Below are 20943 nucleotides of genomic sequence, written 5' to 3' on the forward strand. Positions count from 1 at the left end.
CTCAGCAATTTTCAAGTCATGGGCGGTGGGCGGTTTTGTAACCATTGCTCTAGTTGTGTAGAAATATGCTATAATTTAACCCAACACATTTTGATTTGAATTGTTCACAGGCTCCTTTGGGCCCAACCGATTTCAATCAGCCAGCCCCCCAGATCCAACAGCTAAACAATACTTTTATTGGGTCCAACCACAACATCGCAAAAGGTGTGGCAAGCTTTCGAGTCCTTCAGCGGGTAGGATGTTACACAACACAGGCTGAAGGGGACTAGGCAGGGTGGTGTTTTCTCAGGACTAAGCCCTGCTGAGTTTAATGGGACTCATGCCTTAGTACAACCTTCGCCAGCCTGGCACCCTCCAACTCCATTAAGCCTGGGACTGAGGGAAGTTTTGGTCAACAATCATCTGCAGGTTGGTAAAGGCTGCTCTGGTGGGTGTGATTAGTAGGGGAGTCTTCCCCTCTCCTTCCTCCAGTCTGTTATGTCTCCCTTTGGACTGTAGGTGGAGTTATCAGTCCAGGTATCCCTTCTGCCCCAGGCTTGTTGCTTTCACATCTCCAAATTAATATCTCTGAATCCACACACCTTGGTTTAGCATCCTGGCAGAAAGATGTTCTGCAAGCGAGGGGCAAGTGGTGAGTCGCTGGGAAAATAAGCTCTCATGTTGCAGCTTAGCTGAGGCAATCCAGTTTAACCACTTTTAAAGGGATTTCTGGGGAAATCATTCTGACTTAACCGTTTCTGCTTTCAGGGACATCTGTATACCGCATTACACAGTGAAGAGGTCTTTCGGCTCAGGAACTGGGCTTTTATTGTGGTGGCAACTACCCTTTGGGACTCCCCTTACAGATTAGACAGCCACCTCTATTGTCTTTTCTACATGAATGGAATGCTTTCTTCAGCTATCCCACTTGTCTGCATCTGTAGTAGAACTAATTTTTTTTAGTTATAGGTAGGTAGCCGTGTTGGTCTGAGTCGAAACAAAATAAAAAAATTCCTTCAGTAGCACCTTAAAGACCAACTAAGTTTTTATTTTGGTATGAGCTTTCGTGTGCATGCACACTTCTTCAGATACACTGAAACAGAAGCCACCAGACCCTTATGTATATTCAGAGGGTGGGGGTGGGGGTGATGGGAATGGGTGATGGGCTGATAGGAGTGGTAAACCTGTTGACGACTGTTAATGACTGCAATTGGTCGTGCGGGGGGGGGGAAGCAAGGGCTGAGGTGCTAAGGAAAGCTTGATCATGTATAATGAGATAAGAATCCTTGCTTCCCCCCCCCCCCCCGCAAGACCAATTGCAGTCATTAACAGTCGTTAACAGTCACCAACAGGTTTACCACTCCTATCAGCCCATCACCCATTCCCATCACCCCCACCCCCCACCCTCTGAATATACATAAGGGTCTGGTGGCTTCTGTTTCAGTGTATCTGATGAAGTGTGCATGCACACGAAAGCTCATACCAAAATAAAAACTTAGTTGGTCTTTAAGGTGCTACTGAAGGAATTTTTCTAATTTTTTTGTTATACCTGTTTTCATATGTGGAATTGTTTTAAAATGTCCACATTGTTGCTGTATATAGAATTGCTGTTTTTGATGGTTACAATGCTTTATCTGTTTTATCAGTATATATTTTATGGTTGTAACCCACCCTGCATCTTGTATAAAGAGTGAATAAGATATCTAACAAATCAATAAATTACACAAACATCACAAAGTATTGCCCTTCTGGGGTATGTCTGGGGGGGTGGGGATATTAAAATGGCAGCTGTCAGTAGCAGAGCCCTGGCTGACATGACTTTCATGCTCCTACAAAATTCACCCACCAGCATCCCAAAGGCAAAATAAGGGAACTGGTTTCACACACCACCATTCGTTCGGTTCTGCTCTCTCCCCTTAAAAACAAAAATACCCAGGCTGAACTTCTAGCCTTTCGGAAGTTTGGCCTGGTCCCAAGTTAAATCCTTGCCATCTTCAGCATCTGCACCATGCGTTTAAAACACTTTAATACCACTTTCAGAGTCCCAAATAATTCCAGGCATGACAGTTTGTAGTTTGTTAAAAGCGCTGTTAGGAGATCCCCGTTGCCAGAGTTCCCTGGGAAAAGGGGTTGACTGCTAAACCACTCTGGGAACTGTAGCTTTGCCAGGGGAACAAGTGTCTCCTGCCGACTCTCAGCACCTCAAAGAAACTACAGCTCCCAGGATTCTTACGGGGAATGAATTGAATTGGTATAAGAGTCTGGGTTTTGAATTATGGTGCTGGAGGAGACTCTTGAGAGTCCCACGGACTGCAAGAAGATCAAACCTATCCATTCTGAAGGAAATCAGCCCTGAGTGCTCACTGGAAGGACAGATCGTGAAGCTGAGGCTCCAATACTTTGGCCACCTCATGAGAAGAGAAGAATCCTTGGAAAAGACCCTGATGTTGGGAAAGATGGAGGGCACTAGGAGAAGGGGACGACAGAGGACAAGATGGTTGGACAGTGTTCTCGAAGCTACGAACATGAGTTTGACCAAACTGCGGGAGGCAGTGCAAGACAGGAGTGCCTGGCGTGCTCTGGTCCATGGGGTCACGAAGAGTCGGACACGACTAAACAACAACAAAGAGTCTGGGACGGCCCACCCATGAGGCAAGGTGATGTGACTGCCTCAGGTGGCAGGATCCACAGGGGCAGCAGATCTGGTCTCCATGGAATGCATTGCCTGCTGGGAGGTTGGTTCTGCCACCTCCTTGGCAACCCCTCACCAATGCCGTTTCCACAGTGACCTCTCAATGAACGGGAGGCAATGCTGGTCTCCTTCCACCCCACAATGGCCGTTGATTCCCACATCAACCATCAGCTAAGCTTGATTTAATTCACCTTGTTCCCAGTCAAGTTCTCCACTCCCCCATTCCTCCCTGGCAGGTGTACATGTGCCATTTTGTGGTTTGCCTCAGGTGCCCAAACGTCTTGGGCCGGCCCTGACAAGAGTGCTTTACATGTACGGCACAGACGGGCTAAGCCATGCATCATATTTCTGTTTCGTCCACCAAAGTAACGTGGCAAGGAAGAGATAGCTCTATCGGAAGAGCACGAACCTCTTAATCACAGAGTCGTGGGTTCGAGTCCCACGTTGGGCAAAAGAACCCTGCATTGCAAGGGGTTGGACTAGATGACCCACGTGGTCCCTTCCTACTGTACAGTTCTAGGATTCTATGGCTGTCCATACTTACTGATCATGCTGGTGCTTTTTGAAAGAGAGAGAGACCGTCCAAGGGACATAGGCCTGAGGGTCCATGACCACCTTGCACCTGGGGGGGAGAAACAGATAAGAGATTCTGGGCTGACAGTCTTGACTTGTTACAGGTAGGTAGCCGTGTTGGTCTGAGTCGAAGCAAAATAAAAAAATTCCTTCAGTAGCACCTTAAAGACCAACTAAGTTTATATTTTGGTATGAGCTTTCGTGTGCATGCACACTTCTTCAGATACACTAGAAACAGAAGTGTCAGACCCTATATATATACAGAGGGTGGTGGGGGTGGGTGGGAATGGGTGATGGGCTGATGGGAGTGGTAAACCTGTAGATGGCTGTTAATGGCTGCTGATGGCTGCAATTAGTCCTGGGGGGGGGGGGGAGCAAGGGCTGAGGTGCTAAAGAAAGCTTGATCATGCATAATGAGATAAGAATCCGATGTCTCTATTCATCTTGACTTGTGACGTCCCAGCAGAAAGCAAAAGAAATGGGTCCTCCTTCTTCTGACCCCAGAACTGGCTGGCTGGCCCCACCTGCACTATGCATTTAAATTGGAACCAGTGAAGGCAGTGAAGGTCCTGTGTGAGTGCCTGGAGGTGGCTGGAGGAAGGATGGCGGTTAAAGGATTGAGGTTGAATCCTGACAAGACAGAAGTACTCTTCTGGGGGGACAGGGGGCGGGTGGGTGTGGGGGACTCCCTGGTCCTCAATGGAGTAACTGTGCCCCTGAAAGACCAGGTGTGCAGCCTGGGAGTCATTTTGGCCTCACAGCTGTCCATGGAGGCGCAGGTCAGTTCTGTATCCAGGGCAGCTGTCTACCAGCTCTATGTGGTACACAGGATGAGACCCTACCTGCCCACGGACTGTCTCGCCAGAGTGGTGCATGCTCTGCTTATCTCCTGCTTGCACTACTGCAATGCGCTCTGTGTGGGGCTACCTTTGAAGGTGACCCGGAAACTACAATTAATACAGAATGCGGCAGCTAGACTGGGGACTGGGAGCGGCCGCCGAGACTATATAACACCGGTCTTGAAAGACCTACATTGGCTCCCAGTACCTTCCCGAGCACAATTCAAAGTGTTGGTATTGACCTTTAAAGCCCTAAACGGCCTCGGTCCTGTATACCTGAAGGAGCGTCTCCACCCCCATCGTTCTGCCTGGACACTGAGGTCCAACGCTGAGGGCCTTCTGGCGGTTCCCTCGTTGTGAGAAGCCAAGTTACAGGGAACCAGGCAGAGGGCCTTCTCGGTAGTAGCACCCACCCTGTGGAACGCCCTCCCATCAGATGTCAAAGAGATAAATAACTACCTGACATTTAGAAGACATCTGAAGGCTGTTCAGGGAAGTTTTTAATGTGTGACATGTTAATGTATTTAAAATCTTTGTTGGAAGCCTCCCAGAGTGGCTGGGGAAAGCCACCCAGATGGGCGGGGTACAAATAAATTATTATTATTATTATTATTATTATTATTATTATTATTGCAGTATGAGACCACTTTGAAGTCATGGGTTCCCTTGCCCCAAAGAATTCTGGGAGCTGTAGTTTGTTAAGTACACCGAGAGTAGGGCTGCCATATCTTGACGAGCAAAAAAGAGGACAGCCTGAGCTGCTGCCAGCCCAAGCCGGGTAAAGAGGAGCAGAGGCATGAGAGACTGTTGCACCCGCAAGCCTTTTCCCCCAGCTCGGGCTGGCAGCAGCTGCGGTGTGCAGAGCAGCCCAAGCCTGAGCCACTGCCAGCCCGAGCGGTGGCAGGACCCCAGCTCATATCTGATCTTCACTGTGACGGCTTCGCTCTGCTGCAGCGCTTGTGGGGCTCAGCACCCTCTTGAGCAGGGGTAGGCAACCTAAGGCCCATGGGCCGAATGCGGCCCAATCGCCTTCTCAATCCGGCCTGCGGATGGTCCGGGAAGAATCAGTGTGTTTTTACATGAGTAGAATGTGTCCTTTTATTTTAAATGCATCTCTGGGTTATTTGTGGGGCATAGGAATTTGTTCATTCCCCCCCCCAAAAAAATATAGTCCCCCCCCACAAGGTCTGAGGGACAGTGGACCGGTTGCTGATCCCTGCTCTTGAGCATGTGTGTGCCCCCCCCAAAAAACCACCCACCCCCCTTTTTTAAAAAAAAAACTCAGACATTTCCTTTAAAATGTAAACAAATGTAAAAATAAGGATTTAAAATAATAATAATAATAATGTAATACAGATTACTCAAATGTAAGAGAAATATGGAAACCGCAAAGAGATAGAGGGAAGTCAATGAACATAGAAGCGACTCAAACCAGTTCAGTGGAATAGAATGAAAGTGACAGTAAAGAAAAATAGAAAATATGAAATATGAAGGTAACGTCTTTCTAGGAACTTTGGATATAGAATATTCAAATTGTGGTTTGTACTCCTTAAATAATTTTGTGTATTTGACAAATGTTTTTTCCCCTTTTCTTTTTTAATCTTTTTCTTCTTTTCCCCCTTTTTCTTTTCATATTTTCGTTTATGTATTGTTTTCAGTATATGTGGGTGTAAGGATTAATTTATTTTCTTGTTTTGTAAATTTTAAAAATGCAATAATTTTTTAATTTTTTTTAAAAAAATCCTCCCGGATAGGCATGTTGGCCCCCCAAAAGAGGACATGTCCGGGTTTTCCTGGAGGTATGGCAACCCTAGCCGAGAGTTGTTAAGAGATTCCTTATTCCCTTCACAGAGCTACAATTTTTAGAGTTCCCTACCCAGAACCGCTGGTGCTGGAGGAGACTCTTGAGAGTCCCATGGACTGCAAGAAGATCAAACCTATCCATTCTGAAGGAAACCAGCCCTGAGTGCTCACTGGAAGGACAGATCCTGAAGCTGCTTTAAAAAAAAACTGCATGGAAATCCATATTTTGAGAGGAAACATTTTTTTTTTAAAAAAAATTGCATTTTCATATTAATATTTTCTTTTTTTAAAAATTTCTGGTTAATGTTGAAACAGGGTGGGGTGGGTTTATGGGGAACAAGTGCAAACAGACTAGACTGTCAAGACTAGACTGATGTCAAGACTAGACTGATTCGCCCATCCCTTATAGCAGCCTCTGACAACCTAGTGCCCTCCAGTTGTTTTGGACTACAAATCCCATAAACGCCATCAGCAGAACAACATCCGAGACGAGCAGCAGGTTCATTGCTTTATAGTGACCCCTACAGTGGACCAACATTGCAGGTAGAAGCGTTGGCTGTTAGAAAGCACCCAAATGTAAACAATATGGTTAAACCCATTTTTCAGTCGAACTCAAAACGTTGCATAATAACAGGCATCCTTTTTTGACGTTGCAATAGTTCCTAAGAAATGCATTGCTCTGCTGTCCTCAATGCTAGAGAGATCTGACTGGACTCGACTAGAAGTTGAGCATTTAGGGTCACTGGTCCCATGCTGTGGACCATGGGTCAGCAAACTAAGGCCCGCAGGCCAGATCAGACCAAATTGTCTTCTGGATCCGGCCCGCGGAGCGTCCGGGAATCCAGGCAGCCAGCATAGCGTGCATGCACGATGGTTTTTGCGACTGAGCCAGGCTTGGGGGTCAAAAGTGAGGCGGGTGGCTGCTCGAGACAAGCCCCTTCTCTGTCCGCCGCGCGCGCACAGCAATCTTTTCTTTCAGGGTGGGGAAGAGGGAAAAGGAGCCACAGTTCAGATTTCCACCATGGAGCTGCCGGCGACTGACCTCAGGAAAAGCAGTTGCGGCGGCAGGGGCTCGGAGGCGCCTTGGGAGCAACCCCCGCCAGTGTCTGTGGCGGCGGTGCTCCCCACCACAGGAAGTGGGGAGCCCCTGGGTGGCTGCACTCCAAAACAGTTCTGCACTCTGCTGGGGAGGCCGCTCCTTAGCTACATGGTGCAAGCCATGGAAAGGAAAACAGCCGCCGCTGCCTCCTCTTCCCTCGCGCGGGGAAAATAACATTTTTGCTTGAGCGGCACCGGCCTGACTCTGTGTGGCCAACGGCTTTTCCCTTCACCCACAGATGCGCACACGCTCTCCAGGGCTGACAGGAATGGCGCGCTTACTCAGCCCCCACCCCACCTTACAAGATAAATAATGACTGCCAACGTGTCCCCCCGCTCGAAAAAAGACAATCACATTTGGGCAACGTTGGGGTTGGTCCCAATAAGGGTTTTTGCCAAAAATGTGGGTCATAATCATGGCAACAAATAGTCCGGCCCCCCACAAGGTCTGAGGGACAGTGGACTGGCCCCTGCTGAGAAGGTTTGCTGACCCCTGCTGTGGACCAATCAGGGCCGGATTTAGGTTTAATGAGGCCCTAAGCTACTGAAGCTAATGGGGCCCCATATATTTCCAGCTGTCCTTTATCAACAACAAATTGTGGCTGTTTTTTGTGTTGAATAATAATAATAATAATAATAATAATAATAATAATAATAATAATAATAATTTTATTTATTTATACCCCGCCCATCTGGCTGGGTTTCCCCAGCCACTCTGGGCGGCTTCCAACAAAATATAAAAATACAATAGTCCTTCAGATATTAAAAAGCTTCCCTAAACAGGGCTGCCTTCAGATGTCCTCTGAAAATCTGGTAGTTGTTTTTCTCTTTGACATCTGGTGGGAGAGCGTTCCACAGGGCGGGTGCCACTACCGAGAAGGCCCTCTGCCTGGTTCCCTGTAACTTGGCTTCTTGCAACGAGGGAACTGCCAGAAGGCCCTCGGGAGCTGGACCTCAATGTCCAGGCAGAACAATGGAGGTGGAGATGCTCCTTCAGGTATACTGGACCGAGGCAGTTTAGGGCTTTCAAGGTCAGCACCAACATTTTGAATTGTGCTCAGAAATGTATTGGGAGCCAATGTAGGTCTTTCAAGAATCAAGACCGATGGTCTCAGCGACCACTCTCAGTCACCAGTCTAGCTGCTGCATTCTGGATTAGTTGTAGTTTTCGGGTCACCTTCAAAGGTAGCCCCACATAGAGCACATTGGAGTAGTCCAAGTGAGAGATAACCAGAGCATGCACCACTCTGGCGAGACAGTCTGCAGGCAGGTAGGGTCTCAGCCTGCGTACCAGATGGAGCTGATAGACAGCTGCCCTGGACACAGAATTGACCTGCATCTCCATGGACATATATACTATGTGGTAATTTATGGACCTAATAGGTATCTAAAGCCATTTGCACAGAACAAAATATGTATTTTATCAAAGTAATTGTTGAACTGAAATACAATAAAGAAGAAGTATATTAATAGTGAAATTTTGGAGGGGACCCCAAGAGAGTGGGGCCTCAAGCTATAGCTTGTTTAGCTTATACGTAAATCCGGCACTGGGACCACTCATTCAGCAGAGATTTGCAGGCACTCTCACTTTCTATTTTTCAGACGTCTCTGGCAGACCCTTTGAATGCCGATAGGCCTATGCAGCTGCGTTTTTCAATCAGTGATTTTAATTATAACCTTACAATTATAATTATATACTGATTAATGGTGTTTCCTGTTTTATTGTATTGTATTGCCTTCTTCTTCTTTGGCAATCACTTGTAGCCAAGCAAGATTGTCTTCCATGAAACACGGTCAATACGTACAATAAAATATCATTGCACACTGCCATGTTATGCTGTATGGATTGGTGGTATGTAAATACTTCTATAAATAAATGAATGTCTGTGAATTAAAAAAACAAGAGTGGGTTCAAAGGCTATCCATTTGCAAAATTGGCCTCCTCCTGCATATCAGTCCCCACACCCCACAGGGTGATATTCAATGAAATTCTGCTCAGAGTAAGACCCACTGAAATTAATGAACAAGTTAGGTCCATTTATTTCAGTAGGTCTACACAGAATAAACTACTTCGAATACCACCCCTAGATTTCAAGCACTCTTCTGCACAAGCTTCTAAAAGCACCAGTGTTTGCATGTCCCAAAAATAAAGGGAGTGGTTAGAGGGTCAAGCCAAGACTAGGGAGAACCCGGGTTCAAATCCCTATTCTTTGGGACGGTCACTCTCTTTTTTTTCCTTAGGCTGTGTTTACATTCCCATCTACCATGCACTCCTTGCCTTTCCAGTGCGGGATTTTCAATCCATGTTCACATACCGTTATCCAAAATGCAGGTGTATCCGCTGGCGGAGGAAGAGGAGTGCGGGGGGAGCGCACTGTCCCCGGCAGCGTGATCCCGGTGGGGTGCCATCACCGCTGCCCCCCTCCGCCCACGCTGGGCGCCACACCCCCTCAGGCGGCACATCACACCCCCAGGACACACGTCATGCCCCCTGGTGTTGGAGCATGAAGCTCCGCCACTGGGTATATCCTGTACTTTGCTATAAAATACTAGTTTGGTGTGTTGCTTCTCAAACCAGCTTCACACTAATCCGGATCCTTAAGCCCTTCCTAATTCATGTCTAGCCAAGGTGGCGTAAAGACACCCCTGCCGCTGTGAACACCCCCTGGTGTGAACACAAGCAGGGATGATGTGAACATTTGCTCGCAATATATTCTAATTTTAGGATAAGTCCAAAAATATAGCAAATAGCTGCCTGAAGTTTGTTCTTTATTGCAGCTCCTCCACACACCAGGGCCGGCTCTATCATTGGGTGGAGTGAAGGGGCTGCCTCGGGTGGCAAAAATTGAGGGACAGGGAGTTGTGTGAAGACACAGCTGTATGTGCCCTGTGTGGGTTGCCTTCTGCTCCCTAACCTAGCTTGCTTCTCTCAGCTGTGGCAGAGAGAACGCTGTGCTTTTTTCTCCAGGTTTCGGTCTCCCTTTGGAAGCAAACCAGGCCCTTGACCATCCCATCGCAGCAGGGTAATAAAGCAAACAACCGTGGGTGGGGCCAAACAAAGCTTATGACCTCCACCCTAAGCCCACCCTCAAAAGCACTATTAGCAAGGAAGAGCTGTCTGTTGGCAACTCTCTGCATTTCACAACAGTGTGCATTTGATTCCCACATTGCATGGGGACGCTTTGGGTCCTTTCCATCTCTATGATTCTATGTCCGTCTCTTTTCTCCCTCCCTCTCCTCCCCCCACAACTCAAAAGGAACTGACGGAGCATAGTGTTGTTGTCGGGGGAAGGATAAATCTGGGCACCCAATTAACTTTTCCAAGCCTGTCTCTTTCTCATTCTTTCTTTATGTGTCTTTCTCTCTCCTCCTGATCCCTCTCCCCATCTCCTGCTACAACTTCCAGGGCATCTGAAAGTCATCCGGCTTGAGGAGAGACCAGTGCGTGGCATCCACGTTCCTCATGTGCTTCTTGGCCAGGAACACGGCCATCAGCTGCTTCCCTCGGCGGGCGAGGTGCTTCCCCACCCTCCAAGGGAAGGAGGGGCTCCCATTCTCAAAGCTGTCTTTGTACTTCTGCAGCTCCTTGAGACACCACTCGTCGTTTATCCTGTAGCGCTTGTAAACAGACTCCTCCTGTTTGGGGTTGGCAGCCCTGAGCCAGACCTGGACAGCCTCCAACCCGTCCTGGGACATGACTTCGGGGTACCGGTGCTTCAAGAGCTGCACTAGCAGCTCGTTGGCTCTGTTGCACCTGAGGTTTGTGATCTGGTCCTCGAGGCCAGACGGGCAGGTGGTGATGACCTCGTCTTTGGTCCTGCGGATCAGCAAGACGGGTCCCTGGTACAGGCACAGCTGCTCACCCACGTTGAGGTTGAAGTGCTCCTTCACCGTCCGAACCACCAGCTTCTTCCAGCTCTTGGGCATGACGTTGAGCGCCAAGGGGAGCAGGTCGTCAAAAGTGGCGTCCAGCACCAAGGCTCCCAGAGACGGGTACGTCATGGCAGCCCACGTGGCCGAGTAGCCCCCTAAGGACCACCCGTACACAATGATGTCTTCTATCTTGAAGCCCAGGCGGCTGGTGGCATACCGGATCACGACATCCACTGCATTGGCGTCGTTCTCTGGGTAGGGATGGCCGGTGCTCCCGGCGAAACCGGGGTGGTTCCACCCCAGCACGGAATACCCGGTCCTCAAGGGGGTGAAGAGGCAGCCCCACTGGTAGAAGCTGACGTTCCCTTCGCAGCAAACCACCAGCCGGTTCCCCCGCTGATCCCCTTGTCCTTTCAGCTTGTCCCTCCGGTCCACAAACATGGTGTCGATCTTGTTCCCGTCGCGAGCCACCAGCTTGGCCCTCTTCCCGTTGTAATCCCTCAAGAGGCGAGCTTGGCCCTTGGCCAGGACGGGCAACAACGCTTGGTTCAGGAGGAAGACAGAGCCGGGGTAGAGCAGCCACCGGCCCAAAGAGTGCGCCATGATGTAGCTGGCCCACTGGCTGGGCATTTGCTTGAAGTGGCTGAGGAAGTTCCAGCGCGAGGCCCGGTCTCTGCTAGGGCCTCGCATCAAGGCCGTGGTCAGCGGGCACGCTCTCGCCGCTGCTTTGACCAGGATTGGGCGGCCACCGTGGCCTCTGTTGCTGCCAACATGGCTGGGCGGGCTGCCGTTGACGCCGGCCTCGTCCCACCGGAAGTCAACAGGCCAGTTGCTGAAATCAAAGTCGTAGCTGGCCATAAAATAGGTTTTGAATATGTGGGCCAGAGCCTTTGGAAAACAGAAGACGCACATGGAGAGAGATAATGGTTATCTTCTAGGAGAGGCATAAATTACATAAAAAGAGGTGTGGGCAGGGAAGGTTGCCCCACGGCAGATATTTCTGATGTCTCCAGAGCAGAACCTTTCCCGTTGACGGATAGATTACTTCATAGGTACATGATGCGGGCTTTGGAACTGGTTGGAGTTCACCCCTTTGGCCATGGTGAACTGGTCATTCGCGCCTGCCCATCAGGGGGCCTCTGCACCCTTAGTCCACAGGGGAGTGTCATAATCAGTGAGGTCATGCCTCCTTTGTGAACATTTCAGCAGAGGCCTGCACTCAGAAGTAGCCAAACCAACCAGTCCCGGTGCCCCCAGATACACTTTGAAAAGAGGAGTGGCCGAGGTCCTTCCTTCCTTGGAACTCCCACACTTTTATTGCCCACACCTCCATCGCTTTTAGCAGGTGTCTTGGTCATTTGCCATGTTCTCCCCCAATCTTCAGGTATTAGTCCACCCTCCCCAAACCCTCCTTGGATATTTCGGCAACCCAAAGTTCATTCCCGCCTTCTTCCAGAGCAAGGAGGAGGAATCAGGCTGTATGTGTGTGAATGTGCTTTATTTTAACACTCGTATGATCAAGCTTTAAAACACTGCAGGGATGCTCTGCAGGGGAGATGAGGTTAGGATTTGTGACATCATCGAACAGCGGCCAATCAGGGCTGTGAACAGCCAGGGTTCTGTTGCAAACTATAAGAACTTGGCTATTGTTGCCTTGGGCTGGAGAAGCCACGGAAGAAACATGGTGGGTTAACTTCTAGAGGACAGCAATTGGGTTGTTTTGCTTGTGTGTTTAATGCACATTCTTATGCACTCTCATTCACTTCCGTAACGGCGTGCCCGCACTGAGACACATTCCCTGCCCCTCATTTATTTATTTCATAAAAAAACGTATATACCATTTGATTGCAAAGCCTCAAAAGTGATTTACAAACAAGACAAAACAATAAAACACCAATAAGAAAAGTTAGCCACTGCGACCTTAAATGTTCAAAGAGTTAAAATAACAAAAGACTAGAAACAGATTAATACTCGCATCAACTAAGGTTCTGGCAAAAACACCTGAGGTTATGAACATCTGTGGCATGACCCAGGAAGATTTCCAGCCACACAGAGAGACCTGGAGGGGCTGGATTTGGCCCCTTTACCTGAGGTTCCCCACTGTAGTTTTCAATGAAGAGAGAGTGACTGACTGAATGACCAACCTTGCTTCCTGAAAACCTGCATGTTCACATTCATCGGGTGGTCCTCAGGTGAAATCGCAGTTGTCTGCCTTGAGTTCATGAGACAGGCGAGCTATGAATGCAATTATAATGATATTAACACATACTGGCAGTTTTTATAAGGGATGACTCTCTACATCAGGCATTCCCAAACTTCGGCCCTCCAGATGTTTTGGACTACAATTCCCATCATCCCTGACCACTGGTCCTCTTAGCTAGGGATCATGGGAGTTGTAGGCCAAAACATCTGGAGGGCTGCAGTTTGGGGATGCCTGCTCTACATGAACCTGGGGCTGTAGCCAACTAAATTCTACTCAGAGTAGACCCATTGCAACTGCTTGTCCGGGTGGAGGAAAGAAATGCATGTGTATGGAAGCGAGCCTATCACAGGAAGGCAAATTTTACATTTGTTGCCCCGCCCACCACTTGGAAGTGGCCCCCAGGAAGCTGTTCAGGAGGGAATGTGGCCCTCGGGCTGAAAGAGCTTCCCTACCCCATCATAAAACTTCTGGCGCCAATCTTCACCTCTCCCTGCTACCCAGACTAAAGCTGGTCACATATTTGTGTCCTGGTTCTCCTCAACACCCTTCTCCTTCCTTCTTGTACCTCCCCTTTGCCAAATGTTAGACTGCAAGCTCTTTGGGGCAGAGACTTCTCTCTCCTTGTCTGTAACTCTATAAACTTCCATAAACATCACTTATATAAAAAGGTAACAAAGCCTGAACTCTATTTTTCCCCCTGTCTCAAGAAGCTCTAAGCAAAATAGACATATGTGCCAAGCTCAATTATCTTCTCCCCCATTATTTTCAATAGAGGCATGTCTGATGTTTCAAGGCCAAAATCTTTTTCTTCTCCTGGCCTAGGATTCTGCTACCAGCCGCCACTCACTTGCCCCCAACACCTGTCCCAGTTGTTACTAAGAGATAAATATTGGAAAGAGAGGGAGCATAGCACTCGATAAGCCCTAAAGAGGGAGGGAAAGTTGTATCCAATAAAACGTTTTCAAAAATGTGTCATTAAATGAATGACACCGTTAGGGAAGGATTGTGTTATGTGCTCCCCCCCCCCCCCGGAAGCAAACACTTAGCAGTCAGCTTCAAGCACAAACTTTCTCTGTGGAACCCGCTCCTAATAACAGTTTAAGGAAAAAACAGAGGATTTCCCACAGGCTTCTGGCTGGCCTCTGTGAGATGAGAACAGGATGTTGGACTAGATGGGCTATTGCCCTGATCCAGCAAAGCTCATCGTAATGTTGTTAGAAGGGTAAGTGTGGACGAGCATTTAGATACCTTATGTGTATCCCAAAGGTAGAAATGGAGAGGAAGGAGGGAGGGAGAAGATTAGATTTCCCATTATCAGCCTGACCCTCATGACATCACAGTTCGGTCCCAGTGATGTCATTGCCATGGAACACTTAAGTGTGATGACATTATGCATTGCCTTTCTGTGGGTCCTGTAAGCGAAGAAGCACATGAGGAGCTGCCACCCTCAGGCATTTAACGGTCCATCAAGGTTAGGAATGGGGAGCCTGTGGCCCTCCAGATATTGCTGGACTACAACTCCCATCATCTCTACTTGCCGCACTGGCTGGAGCTGATGGATTTGGGAGTTCAGCGATATCTGGAGGCCTCGATTGAGGTTCACATTGCCGGCATTTCCTCAGAGTTCTTGTAGTGGGTCTTTTCCAGCCCTGCTGCCTGAGCTGATCATCCTGCAAGACGCTGGGATCGGTTCTGGGCCCTTCTGTAAACAATGTGCATTTCATAGAATCATAGAGTTGGAAGAGACCACAAGGGTCATCCAGTCCAACCCCCTGCCAAGCAGGAAACACCATGAAAGCATTCTTGACATATGCCTGTCAAGCCTCTGCTTAAAGACCTCCAAAGAAGGAGACTCCACCACACTTCTTGGCAGCAAATTCCACTGCCGAACAGCTCTTACTGTCAGGAAGTTCTTCCTAATGTTTAGGTGGAATCTTCTTTCTTGTAGTTTGAATCAATTGCTCCGTGTCCGCTTCATCCCATTGGGTTAAGTCTCCTCCTCTAGGGGTGCATGAGGAAGTTGATTTCGGTGGATTTCGGTGGGAACTGGCCTCATCTGCACCTCCTAGACTAATGCATGGATCAAGACATATTGTCCAGCTATTTGGGAGCCTGTCCCTGTTAAGTATAATAGTTTAATAGACAATGAAATGAGAATACCTAAATGTGTATTGATGAACAGGTTTAACATGGGGATTTTCCAGGGGGCTATATTAAAGCCAAGGAGAGCCTTCTGAGCTCTCGCTGAGTTGATAATTAACTGGTTGTTGTTCTCTGGTAGCGAACATGTGAGTGTTGTAACCTTAGATCACTGGATGTCTGTGGTAGATCACTGGTAGATCACTGGTTCCCCCCATAGAAGCTCAACAATTTTGGCTCGCCTAAAACAAAAGCTTAACATTTAACATTTTCTCCCTGCACCCCCCAAAAACGGGGCTCTCCTCCTCCTCCCTAAAAAGGAAACAACTCTTGCACCTGAAACCCAAAAAACCAGGGCTTTCGTTCCTAAAAAAAAAAAGCTCAACAACTTTGACCTGAACCCCAAAAAAGGGGGGTAGATCACAGCCTGTTTTTAAACTCTGTGAGTAGATCGCAGTCATTTGGGATCGCAGTCATTAGATCATGCGGCGAAGGTATTGAGTTGCAAATCTTTTGTCTCAAGGCTCTGGGAAATAAGGACATGTAAAAGACCCTCTCTGACTGAGAGAGAGAGAAAACAACTCCAAGCTAAAAATGGAATCCTGTCATATTCTGTACGTTGCTGAGCCTGTGCTAGACAGCACAAGACATTGCATGGACATTTTGGGTGTATCATTTGATGTTTCTGTTTTATTCTGAAGAGTTCTGCTAGTAAAAATTTGAATCATATATTTATGGGTCTGGACAATGATTTCTTCCAAAAGGGCAGTGCTGTGGGGCAACGCGCCACTAAGCTCTATGGGAAAGATGCCTCTGCCCACAGAGACCCTAGAAGCCAATCAGGGCATGTGCTGCGAACCACGCCCACACAGAGAATCAGCCAATGAACTCATGACAATGAGGACACGCCTCCTCATTGCATCAGAAAACATGCAACATGTGAGATCTCACCAGAGCATCAGCACCAGTGGCCCAGCCAGCAATTACCCTGCTACTGTCAGTCTTCGCTTTTCACCCCTACAGGCTTGGAGTTCAAATCCCCTTGCGCTCCTTGCAACACACACTCACAAAGCGCAGGAAGGCAAAGACCCGCAATGCAGCACTCGGCACAGCTCCCTGGCTATCATGGAGGGGAATGTGTGTGGAGGCCGTGCAGAGCACGCCAGCTCTTCCTGGAACAAGAGTTCAAGACCCGCCTGGGAGGGGAAGACCCTTTTGCTGAGAAGCCAAGGGGTGGCATGAGAATCTTAGATTTTTGAAGTGTCAGGCATAGCTCTAGTGGCTTTAGCCCAAACGTAGCAGAGTTTTCCTGCACAGCACAGAAGCTAGTTGAGGTGGAAATGACTAGTCGGCTAGACGCAGAATAACTATTTACAGGATTTATTAAAAGAAAATAAAACCAGCAGAGTTTCTGCATACAAAGCAAAGCAAAATAAATCCTCTCTGTCTCTCTCTCTCTCTCTTCAACCATACGCAGCACTCCTACTCCTAACACCCAACAAGGAACAACTGTGCTAGCATTCCTAGATAACAGAGTTCAGTGCTGGTCATTAACCAATCAGAGAGTAGTTTCCAGGCCAGGCAGACCTTGGCTTTCTGCCAAGAGTAAATTGACACTGCCTTGAGTTAATTGAGTGAAGCAAGAATCTGTAAGTTTCCCATGAGAACCAATTAACAGAAACTGAACAGAGAACACTCAAGAAGGGCAACCCCAGGCACACACAGAGAGCAGCAGCTTCCACTGGCTCGATGCATAGGAAACAGGGTCGGGAGGCAGGAGATCAAGTCCTACCAGGGCGGATGGAGGGGAACACACCCCCACTTACCTTTTGCATGCGTATCCCCACCCATCATATTAGAGGGAGACAAAGGACTTGACCCTGCCCTGCAAGCTCCACAAAGCAGCTCCCTAGCCTCTCAGCTACAGCAGTAGACTGTCTGGAATCAGCCATGTCTCTCTCCCTCCTCCAGCCCCAGGCCAGTGGTGGCTGGTGGCCATTGGGATTGGTAAGGAGTAGACAGGGAGGCTAAAAGTGGTGGCACCAGAGAGGCCGAATCAACTCATTCTATCTTTGTCCCCATCCGTCCTCCTCCCTGCAGCGTCTTGCAAGGGCAGCCCTGAGATTAAGGAGGAACAGGAAGCCCGACAGCAAGGGAGCCTACCTTGCTTGTTGTTGCAAGTAAGAAGGCCGGCTGAGTTTGGAGATGCAGTGCCCTCCCATTCACCCCAATTGAGATGTCTCCACTGGCCCAGCCCCCAGTCATCGATCCCAGGAATGTGCAGCTCATATTTTACATGCCAGGAGGAGCTGCTGGTTCAAATCCAGGCACACTGGCACACTGGGGAAAGGAGGAGGGGCTCCCACTCTTGGGACACTGTGGGCCAATTAGCAGCAGCGCTGCATTGACCAATAGCCCATCCCCTCACCCAGGCAGCCCATGTGATCAATCCACCCTCTCTGTTTTTCCAGGTAGGTTGGCTCTGCTGGTAGCAGAGGCTCAGGCCACATGTCACGCTCTCTACTTACCCTTCCTTCTACTGCTATACCTGCCTATGGAGCCATAGCTTAGGGTCAAGGCTCCTAAATGCATACAGGAGGCCCCTTGCTGAGCCCTCGTCATCTCCAGGTAGAGCTAGGGAAAAGTCCAGCCTGAAATTCTGGAGAACCAATATAGGGTAGACCAACGGCCTGATTTGGTGCAAGGTACTCTCCCATTTTATTTTATTTATTGCATTTAAAGGTAAAGGTAAAGGGACCCCTGACCATTAGGTACAGTCGTGACCGACTCTGGGGTTGCGCGCTCATCTCGCATTATTGGCCGAGGGAGCCGGCGTACAGCTTCCAGGTCATGTGGCCAGCATGACAAAGCCGCTTCTGGCGAACCAGAGCAGCACACGGAAACACCGTTTGCCTTCCCGCTGTAGCGGTACCTATTTATCTACTTGCATTTTGACGTGCTTTCGAACTGCTAGGTTGGCAGGAGCTGGGACCAAGCAACGGGAGCTCACCCCGTCATAGGGATTCGAACCGCCGACCTTCTGATCAGCAAGCCCTAGGCTCAGTGGTTTAACCACAGCGCCACCTGGGTCCCTATTTATTGCATTTGCAACCCACCTTTTTCTCCAAGGAGTTCAAGGAGCACATGGTTCTCCCCTTCCATACAACAACCCTGTGAGATAGGTTCAACTGAGAGGCAGTGCTTGGCCCATGGTCCCCCCAGTGAGCTTCATAGCTGAGTAGGGATTTGAACCCAGGTCTCCCAGGTCTTAGTCCAACACTCTAACCACTACGCCACACTGATCCTCCATACTTATTCCTACGTACTCCCAAATATTATATCTAGAGTAGGAATTATTTGCCCTCGGCTCTATGGGACCATAATGCATAATGGGTCCCAGCTCTTTGGAATTAAAGAAATAACCAGCAGCAATAGCTGTGCTTTCAGGGCATCTCTGCCCAGCTGGGAGTCACAAGAACCAAACTTCAGAAGCTATAGATTCATAGATTACAGGTTGGAAGAGATTCAAGGGTCACCTAGCTCAAACCCTGCAATGCAGGAATCACAGCTAAGGAATATCTGACGGAAGGCCATACAACTCCTGTTTAAAAACCTCAGGTGAAGGAGAATTGACCACCTTCCGAGGCAGTCTGTTCAACACGCAGCTCTTACTGTACAAAAGCTCTTCCTAACGTTTAGCTGGAATCTCCTTTCTTGTCATTTGAATCCGGTGGTTTGGGTCCTGCCTCCGGAACAGCAGAAGGTAGAATCTGACCCAAAAGACCTCACAACCGTCTGCACAAACCAACCGCAATGATGAATGCTAGTTTTTATTTCTCTCTCTCTCTCTCTCTATAGTCAAGCCGCCACCTCCCCAGCTGAGCTAGACCTTCCAGGGCATCTGAAATTCGTTTGGTGGCAAAGTTCTTCCATGGGTGGTCTCCACGTTCTTCAGGTGCTTCTTGGCCAAAAACAAGGCCATCTGCTTCTTCTTCGCGGGGGAAAGGTTCTTCCCGACATTCCACGGGAAGCTGCAATTTGAGCCAAGGCTGGCTTTGTAGCTGCGGAGTGTTTGGAGGCACCAGTCCTCATCCACTTTGTAGAAGAAGCTGTAGATGAGGTTGTCCATCTGAGGGCAGTCGGCAGCCAGCCAGCTGCGCACCACTTCCTCCTCCTCGGATATAAGGTCGGGGTAACGGCACCTCAAGAGCTGCAGGAGCAGCTCGTTGGCTCGGTTGGTCTTGATGACAGGCAGCTTGCTCTCCGAGTGGAAGTGGGTGCTGGTGATTTCGTCCAACGTCCTCCTGACAAGCAGCACTGGGCCGGGGTACTGGCACAGCATCTCCGCCACGTTGAGGTTGAAGTGTTCCATCACGGTCTTGATGACCAGCTTCTTCCAGCTCTTTGTGATCACCTTCATGGCCAAAGGGAGCAAGCTGTCAAAGGAGGCATCCAGTACCAACCCACCGAGCTCCGGGTAAGTCTTGGCAGCCCAGGTGGCTGTGTAGCTCCCTAAGGAGTAGCCGTAGATGGCAATGTCCGGCAGGGCAAAACCCAAGCGACGTATGGCATATTGGATGACCACATCCATAGCGTTGACGTCATTCGCCGGGTAGGGCTTGCCCGTGCTCCTGCCGAAACCAGGGTGGTTCCACCCCAGGACAGAGTACCCAGCCTTCAGTGGGGTGAAAAAGCATCCGACCTCGTAGAAACTGCCATTGCCTTCGCAGCAGATCACCAGCTGCATCCCCCGTTTCTCTGGACTTTTCCTCTTTCTCCTGTCCACAAACATAGTGTCAATTTCGTTCCCATCGCGGGCAATCAGTTTGGCCCGTTTCCCATGGAAATCCTCGATGAGGCGAGTTCGGGCATTCACCAGTATATTGGCGGGGACTTTGTTCAAGAGGCAAACGGAACCCGGGTAGAGCAGCCAGCGGCCGATGGAGTGAGCAATCGCATACCTGGCGAACTTGCTGGAGCAATGCTTGAAGGAGTGGAAGATGCTGGATGTGGAGCTCTCTGCCACAGCGCCCTCCTGGGGAACCGTAAGCATCCCTTGGGGGTTCCGGTTGTCGATGCAGATGGTGCTGCTGCTGCTGTGTCCATTGGTGACGGTGCTGGTCCCTGCTTCATCCCAGCGATATTCCACCGGGCACTTCTTGAACAGACAGCTGTCTTTGATCATCAAGTAGGTTTTCATTTTGTAACACATGTTGGAGCTCTTTGGGGGGGAACGTTCAAGGGATCAAACGATGGCGCCTTTCAGCAAGCTGGGTCAGTTAAAGGAAGGGGAACCTGAAGAAGAGAAGGCCAAAGTGATATTTATAGAGCCAGGCTGGGAGTTAGCAACTTTCGATTAGGGTTCAACCCAGAAGTGGATGTGGAGCAGCACTAGAATGTCTTGAGATGGCTGCTGCCCACCTGCCCTTGGCTGATGTTGGGAGGGTCATATCCTGCAAAGGGCAACCGGGCACTTCCTCCAAGAGTCCCTACAGGCCAGTCACTCAAAGCAAAGGTAATAATAAGCAAAGGTCAGCCCCCTTTGTGAGCAATTACTCCTCTGAGGACTTGGCTGGTAAGGCATCAGCTGCCAGGGGGGGTCTGGAGGTGGACTTTGCAAACTCCTCTCTGGGGTGGTGGAGCAAGAGCACAGAGTCTGTCCACTTTGCTGCATCAATCCCAGCCTCGTCTGTCGGTCCCATGGAACAAAGGCTTCTTTGCAGGCCAGAGCGCCCCTTTATCTC

At 49.2% G+C, this 20943-nt stretch overlaps 2 protein-coding genes across 2 annotated transcripts; both read right to left on the reverse strand.

Annotated features, from left to right (window-relative positions):
• Window positions 1-10377: 10377 nt before the first annotated feature.
• On the reverse strand, window positions 10378-11769 carry LOC118089028 (protein ABHD16B-like). Its single transcript, XM_035123374.2, has one exon. The coding sequence runs from the start codon at window positions 11767-11769 to the stop codon at window positions 10378-10380; it is 1392 nt and encodes a 463-aa protein (XP_034979265.1).
• Window positions 11770-19082: 7313 nt separating this feature from the next.
• LOC118089034 (protein ABHD16B-like) lies at window positions 19083-20411 on the reverse strand. The gene has a single exon (XM_035123383.2). The coding sequence runs from the start codon at window positions 20409-20411 to the stop codon at window positions 19083-19085; it is 1329 nt and encodes a 442-aa protein (XP_034979274.1).
• Window positions 20412-20943: the final 532 nt, after the last annotated feature.

This window comes from Zootoca vivipara, chromosome 7 (genome assembly GCF_963506605.1).
Source record: "Zootoca vivipara chromosome 7, rZooViv1.1, whole genome shotgun sequence".
In the NCBI taxonomy this organism is placed as follows: Eukaryota; Metazoa; Chordata; class Lepidosauria; order Squamata; family Lacertidae; genus Zootoca; species Zootoca vivipara.

Bases quoted from the DNA above. Each gene is read 5' to 3' on its own strand.
- LOC118089034 (XM_035123383.2), bottom strand. From the start codon at position 20,411: ATGTGTTACAAAATGAAAACCTACTTGATGATCAAAGACAGCTGTCTG.
- LOC118089028 (XM_035123374.2), bottom strand. From the start codon at position 11,769: ATGTGCGTCTTCTGTTTTCCAAAGGCTCTGGCCCACATATTCAAAACC.